Below are 17,116 nucleotides of genomic sequence, written 5' to 3'. Positions count from 1 at the left end.
CGCTGGAAACCGTTACCGCCACTCGTCCAATAAAAAAAATGCTCATGAAAGCTCTGAGTCACTGTGTTGGAGCGAGTCTGTGTAGTTTAGAAAGTGCTCGAGAACAGATTTGTCTCATTGGTGGTGCTGTGAGTTTGTTCTGTTTGAGTGTTTGACGTGGAGGAGGTTTGCATGTGGCAGACCCCCCATCAGCCTGGTACAGTGAATGAACGGCAACAGCTGAGCAGGAGAACTTTATCGGCACCACTGCCTGTTTGTGTGTGTGTGTGTGTGTGTGTGTGTGTGAGGGAGAGAGAGAGAGAGAGATTCAGGAGGAGCTGCAACCAGAGCAGTCTCTCTGGACACTCTTCTCTGGCGTGAACACTGCTGTCCTCTCTCCGACTCTCTTCACCACTGGCCTCTTTTCCAGATTCCTTTCACCTCGGCTTTCTCGTTCTTTCTCGTCTCTACCTCTCGCTGCTGTGGATTTCTCTCCTCGGGCAGCAGCTCCGTCGTGACTCGCCCGCTGCCACTGCAAGGGAAGGAGAGAGCAGGAGGAAGAAGAGAAGGAGAGAGACAGACCAAATCGATTACTCTGATACAGAAGAGAGAAAAGCACCGGGAGAGAAGAGGCGAGGCAGTAGCAGCATTTCTCTTCACACGCTTTTGTTTTTGGAAGAATTTCTTTGACTTGTACAGGAGTCTCCTGAAGCATTTGAACCACGTCCTTCCTTTGGAGAGAGAGGACAGTAATTGAGGGGACAGCTTGCGCAGTATTGACACGTCGAGGACTCTTCTTTCTTCTCTTCAGCCAAAAACCGCAAAACATTTTGGACTCGGGAGGAGGAGGGCTTTTGAATAAAGAGACCAATGTTTATCAGATAATTCAACTACATTCTAAATGATAATGCTGGACACCAACCATTGCCTGTCCTTTGAACCCTCCCCCCCTGGCTCTCCTCCAATGGGAGATGACATAGAGAAGGCAGGACTGGCGATGGATCATGACAGACATGTCTATCACAGCTTGAAAGAAGGTGGGCGATCTGGTTCTGCACTGTCAGATGAGACACATGGTACCTGATACGACTTCTGTTTATGTCCCTTTGGGTTGATATCGGCACTTTTATGGACTAACATGAATTGTGAATGGGGCTTTGCTTGAGATAAGCGATTTGGTGAAGGCTTTCATGTAGGAAAGGAAGTAGAAGTGGTTATATGTTCTCTCTGATAAACTTCTTCAATAGACCAGAGATTACCACTATGTTAAATTAAGGAACTGTGAGCAACTGTCGCAGAAAAACCTGAGCCTGAGATGTGAGTCACGTCACATTTTAAAGGTGCATTGTGTAGTTCTTTTCAAACTAACAAAATGATGTTTACAATAAGGATAGGTCACGAAAACGTCTGAAAACAAAGAAAAAAAACTTGTTGCACGCATTGTTTAAATTGAAAATGAACAGCAATATTTTGAAAAAAAAACGTATTTTAATTGCTAGCAGTCTTCTTCTCCCCTGTGTTTGCTGCCATGTCGCTGAATTCTCCCCTCATTACCGCCATCTGTTGACAAGCAGCTGATAGCCAGCTGTCACATGTTGTCAAAAATGCAACAACAAAAAAAGCCCAACACTGAAATCATGCAAATAATAAGTTTCAGTTTTTTTATATTCAACACTTAATGCTTTATAAACCCTGTCCAGATATTACAACTAACCAGTGCAGCCAGAAAACAGAAACACTGTAGTACATTTAGTTTGTGTAGGCTTTCTACTCCAGCACATTAAAACTGTAATCAGACTTTTGAATAAAAGGGAGAGAAAAGTGGATTCATTTTGGATGTTCTACATTCAGTTCAACATTGAACCACATTGAAATAAGCTTCAGTTTGTTTATATCAAACATTATGAGAAAGACTCAAGAGGCATGAGTGACTTAAAAAGAAACAGAAGATTACTGAAAGGTGGAGGAAATGGAGAGGAAAGAGAAAAAAACATCGACATTAGCAAAATGAAATGTTAAACCGTTACCCTGCAGCTGTCAGCTAAAAGTTATTCAGAGTCTGCATTTTGCTAACTGCTAACCTTTGCTGGAGTGGGAAGAAGGCATCACATGTAGAGACAGTGTGTGTGTGACAGGCGCTGCATAAAGCCATGAAAGCTCTGGGAGTATTACTCTCCTTCCTTGAACTTTTAAGTTCATTAGTATTCACTGCAGCCCTTCATGCTGTCATTTGCTTCCCGGCATGCTGCAGCATGCCCGAGCAGTGCGACGGATTTCAAGGTGTAAATAGCCTTCACCTTGCGTTTATTGCAGCCCTCAAGCCGCCGTCCATTCTTACCGATGTGAGAAACATGTAGCTGTGCTCGGGGCTCGCCATGCAATCAAAAGTGTGCTACTCTGCAAAGATGAGCTCATACGGGAGAACATCAGCAGGATTATCAAATAGAACATTTCCAATGACGATGCCAAAGAGAACCATCCTCAGGGTCTGGTGTTTGTTATGCGGGTCTGTGACAGTGTGCTCATGCCTCTGTGTGGGCATGGCGCTGCTATTATGGTCAGAGTGTTTCGGCTTGGCTTTGCCAAGGCTGGGGGTCTTTGGGGGACAGTGACAAACTCAGACATGTTTAATCAGATCTGGTGACACATGAGCACAGCAGGATTAGCCTAGTTGGCCAGCAGGAACTTGGCCCAGTGTGTCGCTGACCTCCTCCTTCTCCCCCGCCGACGACTCTTTAACCTTAAACCTAATCCTGGGATTCCTCATTCCCCAACACTTTTGCATCGTGGAGGATGTTGTGCAGGAGGGGAAAGTCAGTGTATACACACTAAGAACAGAAACTTGAAAGTCTCATGTTTAAGTCTGGCAACTGCAGATTTGTTTTTCTAGTCTGATTATAATTATTATTATTGTAACGATTATCAGACAACTCCTCGCTCTCTAGTAGCCTGTTTGTTGTTTCAATGCAAGTGTTTAAAAACTGAGCCTGTTTTAGATCATCAGTAAACAGAGTCATTGTTCAAAGAAGTTAGAAATCAATTTAATTCAATTTTCAATTCAATTTTATTTGTATAGCGTCAACTCATAACAAGTGTTATCTCAAGACACTTTACAAAAAGCAGGTAAAATACCTTACTCTTTGTCTGTTAACATTACAAAAGAGCAGGTAAAAAGACCTTACTCATTGTTATGTTACAAAAAGCAGGTAAAAGACCTTACTTATTGCTATGTTACAAAGATCCGGCCTATCCATCATGAGCACTTTAGCAAAGCAGCAAAAGTTACAGTGGTAAGAAAAAACTGCCTTATTAAAAGGCAGAAATCCTCGGCCGGATCCCCGGCTCATGATGAAACAGCCTTCACAGGCCTAGACTGCACCGGGCTTGGAAAGGGATAGGGGGAGAGATGGGATAAGATGCAGGAAGAGGGATAGGGAGCAAGGGGGTGGGGGGAGGCAAACCGTCCATCAACAATCCGGTGGGGAGGGGGGGTTGTTCTGGCAGGCCGTCAAATCCAGCATTTATGTATTTTATTTTTTGGCTTTAAGTTTGAAAAGGATGTTGGTTGTAACTTGAAATAATTTCAGTGATTTTCTTTGTTACATAACGAAAAGTTCACGTTGTCACTGATCAGGAAAACTAAACCATTTGAAGGCTTCTCTTTGGCTACAGGTGAAGTATGAGGATAATTAGTTGATTGTTCTTATATAAATAACAATTGCTTATTTTCTAAAATATAATTTCAAAATAAATCAGCAATTCATTTTTTTTGATAAAGCTTTACCATTAACATCAAAATGTTAGTTGTGAAAAGAGGATGTAAAATCAAGTTTCAATTTCAGTTACGATGTTGGTTTCCCACGATCAAGAAAAAAGATAATCAACGTTAAACGATTGTTGTTCTGCATGCTGTGTTGCGCTAGTTTTGTTCATAGGTTTGGTCATGTGTTGACAAAACCACTTTGTTTCAAAGTGTTAGTTGTTATATTTTGGCCGTGAGAACATCACCACTTCCTCAAAAAGTGTATTTCTAATATATATATTTATATTCTTTATTTGTTTTCATCTATTGCTGGTTTTTCAAAGTGTTCAGGTTTGATAAATGAATGCGATGCAGATGTTGTAAAATTAATTTAATAGTTGTGATCTCAGTGTCAATCAAAGTAATCAATTTTTGCCGTAATGGAGCAGTCCCTTCTCTGCACTTTTAGCCGTCTTTTGCTCTTTGGCTGCAACTTTATCTTGAATGTGTCTTTCACTGTGGCCAACAGGTTGTCTCAGAAGTATAAGAAGACATCCTGTTACCAAAGAATTCACAGGCTCGATTTTTCTTTTCTCCTTTTGAAAGTGCCCTTGACACAACAAGCAGACTTTGATGCGGCATTGTTTCCTCTGCTTCTTCCCCTAAATGCTGTTCATTCAGTGGCCGTCTATTGAGTCTCTCCCTCTCTCTGTTGCCTCGCTCGCCCTGGCCTAGTATCCCGATAAAACTGCCCTTCCTTTTCTGCCTTTTCTTAAATTAACCATAAATGGCCCCTTAACCTAGTTGAGATGAAGGCACTGTCGTATTTAAACAGCAGTCAATTAACTGCTAGCATTTTATTAGCATTAGTACTCGCTGTGTTTACATGAAAGCATGAAATGAGGTTACTTTGAGGAGGCATGCTAAGTCATGTTTACATGCTCTGCAGTCATGTTCTGCTGTAAAGCTGCTCAAAGTTTTTTGATCTTTCAGTTCAAGTATTTAGACTCCTATATTTGCACGTTGTCTGTTAATAATTTAGTTGTTGAACTGCTTTCCACACTTCAGCCTACAGTTTCATTACCACTACAGCTTTTCACACATCGCACCTCTACTTGAACACATGAGGTGTCAGAGTGAGACTTCTGCATTTCAAACCGCAGAGAAAATGGACTAAGATACCATCTTTTAAAAGTCTTTTTATACCAACATTGTTGCTTATTAACTCGAATAATAAACCATGTATAACAGCCATCAGAAGGCCATGTCGCAGCCAGACTTAAGCAGCTAGTACAAGGACTTTCAGCTCGCTTCAACTGGAAATGAGAGATAAATAAAGAGAGAAGAAAAAGAAGAGAAGAGAAAAAACTGCAGCGTTTGTTGTTCGGCCACTTTGGAGATGTGAGGCTTGGATCGAGGGAAAGTGTAAGATTCCCTCTCCCAGAATAAACCTTTTCCCTGGAAGTGCCAAGTGTCTCTGCGGCATCTTACCCTACACTCCTGCCATGGCACGGTCAGAGTGCGTTTGTGTGTGTGTGTGTGTGTGTGTGTGTGTGTGTGTGTGTGTGTGTGTGTGTATGTGTGTGTGTGCGGGGCTCAGGCAACACGTGAGTCTCTTTAAGTGTTTGCCTGTGTGTTTGGCTCTGAGGGAATATTCATCTTTTAGCTGCTGCACTGCTGCGACGTACACATGAACGTGCCTGGCTGTGTTTAGGTCAGTGTGTTTACCTCTGAATGTGTAACTGACATGTTATTGCTTCCAGAGGGGAGAGTCTCTAGTGCTGGTCTGATGATCCTTCATGATGTGGAGCATACACACACTCTGTAAATATAACAGAGGGGAGCTTGGACCGCCGGCAAGGATTTAGAGCCGAGGGATGACATTTAGATTCAAAGGGTCTGACGTTATTTCGGCCTGGGTTGTTTGTCATAACACTGAGCTAACACGGCAGCAGCAGCTACACAGGACGGCTAACTGGCTAGCTAGCTCAGCTGCTAGCACCAATGATGTCACTTTGTCACTGAGAAGGAACAGGTGCTGCTTGTGTAGCAGATACAAGCCCGGCCTGAAATGTTCGGGAGGCCTCCGTGGTGGGTTCCACTTCACACTCACACACACACAAACACACACCTCAAACAGGGACAGCTGGCGTGTTTAGACCAAGAGTCTCAGCTGAGTTGAGCTGAATCTGAATGTGAAAATAGTTTTCAGTTTTAAAATGGAAACTTGGCTGTTGCCAAGAAGCACAGTGGAAGTATAGTGAGGTATCAGTTACTTACGGACTCAGTGACAAACCTGTAGCTGCTCTGTACATTGTTGTCATTGTCGCTGATGTGATTGTAGGTGGTCAGTTGTCTGTTTGGCTGAAGGTCCAACTCACCTCTGTAAATTCTGTGTTTCAGTTTAGTTACCACAGCTGCCTTTAGCCCCAACTTTACCATGACCTGGATGACTGAGACCATACACAGACACAGCAGCAACTTATCAGACACAGTGAAACACTCATAACATACGGATTGGAAGAACTGCGGTATAAAACCAACCAATTCAATGAATATTTAACAAGCAAGGCTAGTTTGATTATGAAGCACCATTCATACAGGGAATAATTCAAAGTACTTTATGTAGTAAAGAAATATGACATCAAGCAAAGACAGCAGGCTACAGGTAAAGAGTAGATATGCTAAGAAAAGAAGAATATGTGAAATAAGAGAAATGAAACAAACACAGAACAATAGCACATGCAAAAGAAAATGATTTAATAAAGAAAAGCAACAGCAATGGTTAAGAGACATTTCTAAACACAGTCTGTTTCTCTGATAGCCTTGGGTAGGAGGTAGGCGTTGGTTTTGTTGCACGGTTTCAAAGTAGGCTGAGCACACAATTTATTTTCATTTGAGTGATGTTTTGTATTCAGAAAGCTTGAAGTAGAGGATCTCAAGGCTGTTAGGGATTTAAAACCACAAAGAATGAGTAATGGAAGCCAGACAAAAACCAACCAGAGCCATGCAAACTAGTAAAACTTTCAAATTAGTCACAAAAGATGCTGGGAACCAGTGTAGATTGGATACAGATGTTAAAGTACGATCCACTTACATGATCATATCTTTGAAAATATGTTGTAAGGTTGTCAGAATTTCCAATACTTCAAAACGTTTGAAGATACAGTCAGTAGCTTTTCCCAAAAAATCAAATATGGACTTGTACACTAGTAATGTAGCACATTCATCACTTTTGGGCCTCCTCCATAAATTTGTGGTGGTGACTGTGTCTGCAGAGACCCTGCCCTCTGCCTGTATTTTGATATTTTAGTTGACATTGGACATTTCTGGGTGGGTTGTAGGTGTATCTTCCCCAGCCAGTGACAGCACGCAGGTCAGTTTGGGATTGGATACAATTCAGTGATTAGATGTGGACTTAGTGGCAAAGAAGGGAAAATATAATCATAGTTAGGGCGAGAAGGCATGCGGGTAAAGCTCGTTCCAAAACGATGGTGAACCTTGGGTTGTCTTTCACCAGTGTGTGTTGGTCTGCTTTCTGTTGGTCAGGCAGGTGCCAAACACCGGTGGTTAACTTGTGTTAGTGTGCTAAATGATCGGCTTGTTGTAATATTCTCAGGTAGCTTGCAGCGTAGGTTTCAAGCAGTAAATGAACACACTATGTCCTGCAGTGAGCGTGCGCTTCTGGTGGGGATGAGATACCCAATTTAAATGTTGTGTTTACAAGCTGCAACGAACATTGCTACTGACTCTACCTTTAATGCTCGATTGTACCAACAAAAATAAATAAATAAACTTCAGATCTTCAGTCATAGTTTAAACTAAAAGCTGCTTTAAGCAATGAGAGAGCACTTTCTACTTTTCACAAATAGTGTGCAGGAGTTTGCTTGAAATTTTGGCTAATCTGAAACAAGAAATGATCCAGTATGGGGTGCCTAGGATTTAGGTTTTAGTTGGCCTGGTTTTGAATCAGGTATCAGTATTGTTTAGTTTTTTACTAATATCAAATCTAAGTTTAATATTCTGGTATTGTGACAGCCCTTCTCTGTTTAAACGAAGGGAAACAATAAATGATGACTTGGAGCCTATCTCTAAAAATAACAAAGATAAGTACATCTGGTTTACAACAAGAACTGAAATGTGGTGTGTAGAAAGTTCAGACATCATCCAGCTCCTTTGTCCAGTGCTATGTTCCTTAAAACTCTCTTTTTCTCTCTCTCTTCGGCCTCTGCATTATGTAACAAGCACTTCCTGTTTTGAAGTGACGGAGAAATCAGCCTATACACACATTGTTTTTCCACCTGTACTCAAAACAAGACTTTGAGTGTGATTAAATTGTTCTTCCTCTGCTTGTCTCTCTTAGCTTGCTCTATCTCACTCTCTAATTCACTCACAGATGATGGCTTTTTTTTTCTAACACGTCTGCACTCACTTGGTACACAGAAATGAAATTTTAAAAAAAAAAACTCCAGAAACAGGAAGTGTGTAGTAAGCTGTACGCCCTTCTAGTATGCGCCTCCTCTTTAGTTTGAAAAAAGGGACAGAAGAAAGGGGGAAATGGGAGGATGAATTGGGTCCTCTTCACTAACGCATCTCTATTTCAGTGTGTGGATATTTATTTAACAGACAGACTGCTGACCGCTGGACAATAAGAGATGATAAAGAAGCTTTAAAGAGCTCAGAGCTCCATCGCTGCAGTTTCCTATTCTTTCCGGCAGTCACTGACTCTCTCCTCTCCTCTCTTTCTTCACCCCTCCCTCCTTACCTCCTCTGTCTCCATGCAGTCCTCCAGCTCAAACTCCTGCAGAGACGCACACGAGAGGAACTGGTCAGCCAAGGGATCATGCCACGTAAGTCTGCTTAAAGTCTGTGTTACTCTGGAGAGTTCAAAATGTGCTTCATTCTGAAAACCTGCATCAGGCATCGTCAGCATGTTTCGTTTAAATTGTACATATAGTTACATAGTAAGTTCTTATTTTTGCAGTGAGTGATGCACAAACTCAATTAACACAACAGACAAAGCTCAAATGTATTCACCTTGAGGTAGTTTGTGTTTATCCTGACTGTAGTATTTTTTATTCTTAATTAAAAACCAAGATGAGAGCTAGAACAGTGTGTCTATCTACTAAAATAGGCCGTCTTCGTCTTCTGCACAGGATATGTTGGTGAACTTTATCTCTCTCTCGCGCCTTTATAATCAGAAATACACTCAGGTATCACAACTGCTGAATGTATCAGTCGTTATCTGCATCTGCTATGTGTAGAAGTGTTCAAGATGTGTCACATTTGGTGGTGACTTTGCACCACTTTTTGTTATCAAATAGAACAGCTTCCTCTTCCTGTGTATCTACTTCCTGTTTCACAGTTCCGCACATCACAAGTGGAGGAGATGTATAGTTTTGAGAATTTTCCTCTTTTTTTCTGTTTAGTGCTTTGCTGTGAGTGGTAAATACTGTAGAAGGCTTTTCTCAAAATAAATTCAGTCCATGACCAACCAATCAGCCTCATACAGTTTAGATGGAAGCTTATCAGCTAAGATAAAGTGAGGAAACAGAGAAACTAAAGATATATTGAGTATTCAAGAAGAAACTTAATGAGGTCAGTTAGAGAGGTTACTCCTTACAAATGATAAAGCTGGAAGAAAAACGTTTCATTCTTACTCTGTAGAAAACATGGTCGTAGTCTCAGTGAGGTCGACCATTGGTTTCTGAAAAGATGCTCACCCAACGCGCCCACCTGTCAGTGACCTCAGCTGTTCCCGTGCTTATTCACATTTTAGCTGAACTCCTCCTCACCTAATATCATCAAAATGGAGGAGTTGTAAGAAAATGAGGCAAACTTCTTCCTACCAAAAAGAAAAAAGAAAAGCGCTACCAAAAAACCCAAACTGTTTTTTTTCACCTCTGCTTTGGCTTTATTTTTCAACACCAGAGGTTGCCTCTTGTTTAATATAAGTCTCTCATCTCGAATTGACGTTTGACACATGAAGAAACTAGAGCCTGACTAGTATATCAGGAAAAACAGGCCTCTCAAAATGCTATGCATGTTATAGGCTGAAGACAATATGTCTTCATCAGGCCCTAGAGAAAAACTAAACTTGCTGCGTCTCCTTACAACACAATAAAAACTACCACTGCTGTTGGTGAATGGTCATAAAAATATTCTTAAGTGCTTTGAAGCATAATGCCCAGCTAAAGACGACACTGAGAGTGTTGGGAACTGATGAAGGGTCAGTTTCTGCTGCAGCATCTTATCCTCACACCCTTATTGCCAAGTGTAGGTTGTCAAAGAACAACTCTCCTCCTTCCTTTCTCAGTCACTGTCTGGATAGACAAGTGAGGTTCAGAGATTAGATATGTGGATAAAACACAACTCATAACAAGGCCTCTGTGTCTCTAGGTCAGCCATTTTTCTTACATTTGTCCATACTGCATGCTGCCTGATGGATTTACCCCATTGAAAGTTTATTATTGAACCACATTTAATTAAGAAGCACCTTGTTGGGTTTAAAGTTGTCAAACAATAAGAAGGAGCGCCAGCTTGTAAAGCGCTTTTCTAGTCGTCTGATTACTCAAAGCAGTTTTTACATCGCAGGTCACACCTACAAATTCACACCCACTCACACTGATGGCAGAGGCTGCTGTGTAAAGTATCAAATTGGGGTTCAGTGTCTTTTCCAAGGACACTTCGACATGTGGCTGCAGGAGCGGGGGGTCGAACCTCTGACCTTCCGGTTGAGAGACGAGTAACAACCGCTGAATCACAGCAGGGTCTCCTGTGTTTGTTCTGCAGAGTAAAGCTCTGCTTTGTTATCTACAGCTCTATCTGGTTTTTAATGTTAATGTTACAAATGTAAAGTAGTGGCATATTCTGGAGGTTAATCAGAATGGTGCTGAAACAGGATCGAATATTAATCAGGGGATTCATAATGACACAAAATATTAACGTACAAACAAAACAGTAAATCAGACTCAGAGGCATCAGAAGGCTTCAACTCAAGTATTGATATTTGACTGTTGGAGACTTTTTAGGCATTTGTATAGTAGCTTAAAGTAAATGTGGTTAGGCCGCTCCTCACGTCGAAAGAGTCTCTTGAGTCTAGTGAACCATAAACAGCACAACACTCTGATATCAGCTGAACTTCATGAGCAAGAGATATTTGTTTCACATAGAAGATGAAAGATCAGTTGACCAGTTCTCTGTTCTCATATGATCTTTATTGTTGGTTGCGTCACAGCTGGTATGTGGCTCTTCCCCTCTGTGCATCAGGGCGGTGGGTTAATGTCAAGAGGAATTCCTCCAGCCCCCACCCACCCAGTCATCTGAGGCACACATACCGTGGACACCCCGCTGTACGCAGCATGTCCACACTCACTAACCTTAAGCAGGGAGTTTCACCAGCTCTTGATCAATCCTACATAGTTGTGTTGCATCATTGTAACTGCCACCATTCTCCCAATATCCTTCCCCAAAGACAGAGGACATCTTTGTATGAACATTTCCAAACTTTCACAATGAAGTTTCTTATGTTTGAGACCATTATCTCTAATGAAAACGCACAGATCGGACTTAAACTTTGAATGATCAATATGAGAAAAAAAAGTCTCATAAGCTGTTTCAACCCAATGTTACATTTAAAGGTGTGGACCAACATTTCTGTGTTAAAATTATTTACTTTTTCTGACAGTTATGCACTTTGTTACCTTTGAGAAGAAGTCCAGTCAGATACTTAGATATGGCTTTGTAAAAATATATACAAACGTGTTTCTACTCGTACACAGACATCCACACCTCCCCCCCATACACCCAGTACACTGAGGACAGCCATGGCTGAGTGCTGTGATGAATTTATATGTCTTTGTGTGCAGCGGTCATCCATCAGTCCCCGCTCTCCTCTGTGTTCTTGCTCCTTTTTAACGACCCGATCCAGACTACTGCTCATTAAGAATTCATGTCCATCAGATCCCCGACAACTGTCATTCATCAGATATGCTGTTTTTTGCTGTTTTTGCAGTTTTTGCAGTCTGCTACATGCAAAAGTCTTAGCCTATAAGTATAAGAGCTGCAAAAGCCCAACAGAAGGCGAAACCATCTTTTATTTGCAGTTCAAGCTTAGAGGCAGTACCTTCAATAGGGGTTAACACTTAATGAACACTTAACTTTATTAGTGACAAGCTAAGCTCCCAGAACGCACTTTTGTTACAATGACGCTAATCAAACTGCTGAGTAAAGGTTTGAGGAAAGCTCTGGTCATGGTTACATGCGGTCCTGTGAGATCTTTCCACATGGTTACTAACTTACAACCTAACTTTTTGAAACAAACACTGACTACATCTCAACTCGTCCTGCAGCTGCCTTATTGCTGCAGCCACACTGAGCACAAAGATAACATGACCAGACGCTCCACTGCAGAATAACAGGCCAAAGTATACCTAATGCAGTTACAGTCTAATAACTGAGGTGGCTTTCGCTGCAAAGGAATTGTGTGTGCTGTGCACTGCACACACAGCATGCTGCAGCGTCCCATCAGCCTCCTGATCTGTCATCACAGTGTGCGTTTCAGAATCGCACTCCTGACCTTTGCGTTCTGCAGTCACTTCTGCTCTGAGTCTGTCTTCCTCTATATCTGTATCTGTTCTCACATTGTCACCCGCTGAAAGGAGCGTAGCGACTCGCATCAGTCTGAGCGAGCTGACTTCATCTCTTTCTCTCTTTTTTCCCTCACTCTCTTCCCCCTCCTTTACCCCCCCCCCCCCCCCCTGCAGCACTGAAGAGCCCGGCAGCCTTTCACGAACAGCGGAGGAGTCTGGAGCGAGCAAGGGTGAGTGTCTTCAGAGGAGTGAGTTTCCTTTGTGTGAAAGCTTCTTCCTTACAACAACAAATCACAAAGCATTATCTGAAGTAGAATACACTGTCAGTATGCATTGCTAAATTCAATGGCTATAAAGCTTTAATAAATGACAAATCATATCATATCTGCCACACAAATAGAAGTACTATTTCAGTCAGAAGCTGCACAAACCCAGCAGTGCTGCTCAGCATTCTTAAGAAGGTTTTAATAATCACATTTACCTCTGGCTTAAGTTGTGTAAAACTATTAAGAGTTGATCTCTGCTGATTTAAAGTAATATTTGCTGACTCGTCTATTATGATTTATCACTGATGCATGTCAACCAATAAATGCTTTTGAAATGCTTGTTTAGCAAAGATAGCTTTAGCAACAACAACTGTCTCGGGTCAGGAATCACTAGTTATCAATTTTGTTTTGTCAAATCTGTTTATATCATATCATGAAGATATTTCCTTTACATTAATTAGAATTTATTATATTTTTTATTGTGACCAACTCTGTCAAAATTAAATTAATATTGCAGTTAGCATTAACTGTTGGAATTTTTTTCGAAACATGCAACCTGTACAAGAAAAGAGATAAAGCTGCTTGCAGCTGAGAGTAAATGACTATACATTTGAAATGTAATCATTATGCCTCAAACTAAAAAAAAAAAACACATGTCCTCACCGGTAACATCAGTACCATCTAGGAATTTTTATTTTATTTTCATCATTCAAGCCAAGCCCAAACACATAATTTGATTCTTAAACGTATCGTTACCCTAATCATTTGTATGACTGGTTCTGTACTGATAAAAAAAAAATTCTGTTGATACATTCTTTGCCTCAACCCTTCCACTGTTTTAAACATCTTCTAACGGTGCTTAAATGTTTTTTCATCCCAGACCGAGGACTATCTGAAGAGGAAGATCAGGAGTCGACCTGAGCGCTCTGAACTGGTCAGGATGCACATTTTGGAGGGTGAGTCTGAACACACAAGTCCACTCTTTCTGACTTGGAAGAATAGCTTCAAGAGGTATGAAAAAGTTACCTTTAATAAATGAGACTTTAATTGATAAGGAACCACATTGTAACTTTAAGGGGATAGTTCGGGGGCTGGTTGTAGTTCTGGTACAGAAGCTATGCTGTACATTGCTGCAGATGAGTTTGATTTAGCATAATGACGTGATACATACATTTCGCCAATAGACTAATAATTGTTTTATTTGGTGCGCCGGTAGCCTATCGGTTATGTCGCCCCATGTACGGAGGCTGTGGTCCTTGTTGCATCAATGGAGATGCTTTCAGACATCTCATGTTGAAGTAAAGGGGGATGTCTTGCTTTGCTGTATTTTAACATAAACCCCCTTGTTGAATAAACTTGTGTGCCTTCATGTGTCCTCCACAGAGACGTCTGCAGAGCCGTCCCTGCAGGCCAAGCAGCTGCAGCTGAAGCGGGCACGACTGGCCGACGACCTCAACGACAAAATCTCCCACAGACCAGGTCCCATTGAACTGGTTCACAAGAACATCCTGTCGGTTACCTGCACTGTGCACTCACCACTGGGTAAGCGGAGACAGACTCACAAACACAACTCATAGTCACATGTGTCTTTGTTCATGGACAGAAGCCTTGAAAGTGTCAGTTGCTTTGTTAAAGCTGTACTAAAAAAATGAACAGAAGGTTACAGTCACACACATAAACACAATAACCATGTAGTCAGTTGAGTGTGTAGATAGAATGTTTGCACAAAAACACCAATAAAACATAAAACACAATCAGATGCCAACACGGTGCCGCGGTTAGCGCTGTTGCCTGGAGTTGGGGTTTGCATGTTTTCCCTGTGCATGCGTGGGTTCTCTGGATGGATGGATAATATACAGATAAAGAAAACAGCACAGTTTTAAGTTACCAAAATAATTAATAATTACAGGAACGTGCAGGCGCAGGGATGCCTCGACACACAAAAACCTCACAATAATCAGCTAAACTCTCAATCTCACTGTCAAGATAACTTGTAAACAAATGACACCAGACTCACTTTTAAAGACACAGTGAATTCATTTGACTCATTCTGAGGGGATTCTGATTCTAAAAAAATAAAAATGATCAAAGTCAGCAAACATCTCCCGGTCCACTTGCTCTCCTTTCTTTATGCACTGAAAAAACTGATTGTCTGTTATATACATGGCCTCGGCTCTTGGGCCTATGAAAGAGTTGTGAACATCATTGTTTGGAGCTGGTGGGGACACCGCTCTTCCTCTATGCATGTTAGCTTTGTAACCAATGACTGGCCCATTACCTAGCTAACAGCACTTATTATGTCATTGTTTGCATTAGCATCAAATCAAGGAGTTTGTGAATGGTGTCATAGCCTCTATTTGAGCAACATTTTAACTTTAACATCTGTCTTTCTCCATGATTCAAACCCAACACCAGTAATTGACAGATTATTCCTGAACTTTCTTGAGCCCTACGGCTTAGGGCAAAGATGAAAACAAAGATGAAACAGATGTCATTGTGTAACCATTATACCTCTGGCTTAAATGTTACTGCATGAAACCCTTGCATGTAATAAATGGTAGATACACTATTACCTTTGTATTTACATCATCCAGGTATCCACACACTCTTGTAATACAGTGTTTTCAGATCAGAGTCTGATAAGTCAGCTCAGGTTGCATCATCACTACTGGATGTTTGAATTTGAATTGATTTATTTAATAGGGACAATGCGATTTAACATAGTTTCAAAGCATACTTGAAACTGATGTGCTGCATTAAGAGTATGAAGCTATTGCTCATTTCCAACTCTTGTCCTCAGTATGTGGTACCATACAAACTTTTGACCAACAACAGATGTGTCCAAACAACAATGTTTGTACATAGTCCTGTGTTGAAACACAGCAGGACATACAGTGTTGTATAACTTCTCTAAAGTTAGTCATGGTTGTTGAGCAATCTGCTAAACAGCTGTGACTTTGCTTGACATGGTAACATTCTGCAAGGAAGCTGGAAGTTGAACTTGTTGTCCTCTTTTCTTTTTTTTTTACCAGCCACTGAAGTTTGTAGCAGACAAGATGTTACAGTAACTCTTGTTTGTTGTTGATTATGAACTCCTTTTTTCCCTCTGTAAACAGCTGAAGGAGAGAGCTCGTCTTTAGATGAAGACAGCAGCGACGCACTTTCCCCGGACCAGCTAACCAATCACGACTCACCTGTGAGCGCCGTCCCTCAGTTGTCTCCACCTGACACGGTCACCCAGAACGGGGACATTCCCCTCACACAGGTACCGCCACAGAATCTCATCTTAATCAATCAACAGAATCAAGAGGCTGTCAATAAGATGTTACATTTTTCTTTTAAACACTGTCACACTTTTAACAAGAGACATATCTTCTCAGTTCCTGACTCAGCGGCCCCCTCCGCCTCCTCCGCCTCCTCCACCCCAGGTGAATGGGTCAGACTCCTCTCCGTTCACAAAATTAACAAACGGGACAACAGTGCCAGTGACCATAACAAACTCCCGCCCTTCTACCGGACAGGTCAAGGTGCAGAAACATTTATTATTTTCCTTTTGATAATCAAAGAAGCATGACATATCATCCTGCAGATCTGATGATTTAGGAATAAATCTGACCTTAATCTCTATTTGTGGAGCAGCTATAACTGGCTAACCCTCCCTCATCTCTTCATTTCCTCACTGCCTCCCCCCTGACCCCATTTCTCACGCTTTATGTCATACAGTCTCAGTCTAAGACGAGTTCAGACCGTCCTTCACACAGATCCAAGAAAGCAAAGGACAGCAAGCCCAAGGTCAGTAACAGACACTGACACCAGACTTACAGCTGATCTCTTTATAATGATCTCTCTCCTTTCAAAGTTGTCCAATCTTTCAGGTTGTATTCACTTCCTTTCTTTTCTTCTTTTTTTCATTTTTAAAGAATCAATATTTTGAATATTGAACCATGAAGCTGAAATTTACTTCAAATCAGCTGGTTTTGGTGTCTCAGAATGCCAGGTTTTCTAAATTCATGTAATGTTTTCACAACTTAAAACTGATACAAGGAGAACATATTGTCTTAGGGGAAGAGGGATACAGTTTTGTTCAAAAAGTCCTAAAAACACCAGAACAGAGACTTGTTGTTTAGTGAAGAGGAAATGGTTGTTCTAGAGCTGAAAGTACATTTTAACCGGTTATCTTTCCATCTACATTTTTGTTTTTTAAATGTCATCCACTTATTTAGGCAGATAGTGTAGAATGAATGTACCACGCTCGTCTTATCCTATAGCAGAAACATTTTTGTTAACCTTTCCATCCTGGATGCAGGTGAAGAAGCTGAAGTACCACCAGTACATCCCTCCGGATCAGAAAGCAGACAAAGAGCAGCCGCCTGCGATGGACTCATCTTACGCTAAGCTTCTTCATCAGCAGCAGCTCTTCCTGCAGCTGCAGATCCTCAACCAGCAACAGCAGCACTACAACTACCACACCATCCTGCCTGCCCCTCCCAAGTGAGTGTCAAGCATGACTGTGTCTATTTGTAGGTGTGATGGTAAGT

General features: G+C 41.4%; 1 protein-coding gene across 10 annotated transcripts in view; it reads left to right on the top strand.

Moving 5' to 3' along the window:
- Positions 1 to 17,116, top strand: part of mrtfab (myocardin related transcription factor Ab) — a 52,503-nt gene that overhangs the window by 26,095 nt on the left and 9,292 nt on the right. For 7 of the 10 annotated variants that reach the window (XM_065950090.1, XM_065950093.1, XM_065950092.1 and 4 more), the window contains 8 exons: positions 8,506 to 8,571; positions 12,487 to 12,542; positions 13,459 to 13,534; positions 13,962 to 14,120; positions 15,695 to 15,843; positions 15,959 to 16,105; positions 16,302 to 16,370; positions 16,885 to 17,069. In XM_065950090.1, the coding sequence (XP_065806162.1) occupies positions 8,506 to 8,571; positions 12,487 to 12,542; positions 13,459 to 13,534; positions 13,962 to 14,120; positions 15,695 to 15,843; positions 15,959 to 16,105; positions 16,302 to 16,370; positions 16,885 to 17,069 (907 nt within the window). Of the gene's footprint in view, positions 1 to 239; positions 1,056 to 8,505; positions 8,572 to 12,486; positions 12,543 to 13,458; positions 13,535 to 13,961; positions 14,121 to 15,694; positions 15,844 to 15,958; positions 16,106 to 16,301; positions 16,371 to 16,884; positions 17,070 to 17,116 lie in introns of those variants that run through there. The other 3 variants (XM_029279514.2, XM_065950091.1, XM_020644790.3) reach the window with 3 other exon arrangements.

The sequence above is a fragment of the Labrus bergylta genome, chromosome 21 (assembly GCF_963930695.1).
Source record: "Labrus bergylta chromosome 21, fLabBer1.1, whole genome shotgun sequence".
In the NCBI taxonomy this organism is placed as follows: domain Eukaryota; kingdom Metazoa; phylum Chordata; class Actinopteri; order Labriformes; family Labridae; genus Labrus; species Labrus bergylta.
Note: the sequence above shows the minus strand (reverse complement) of the source record. Positions and strands in the feature narration are given on the sequence as shown.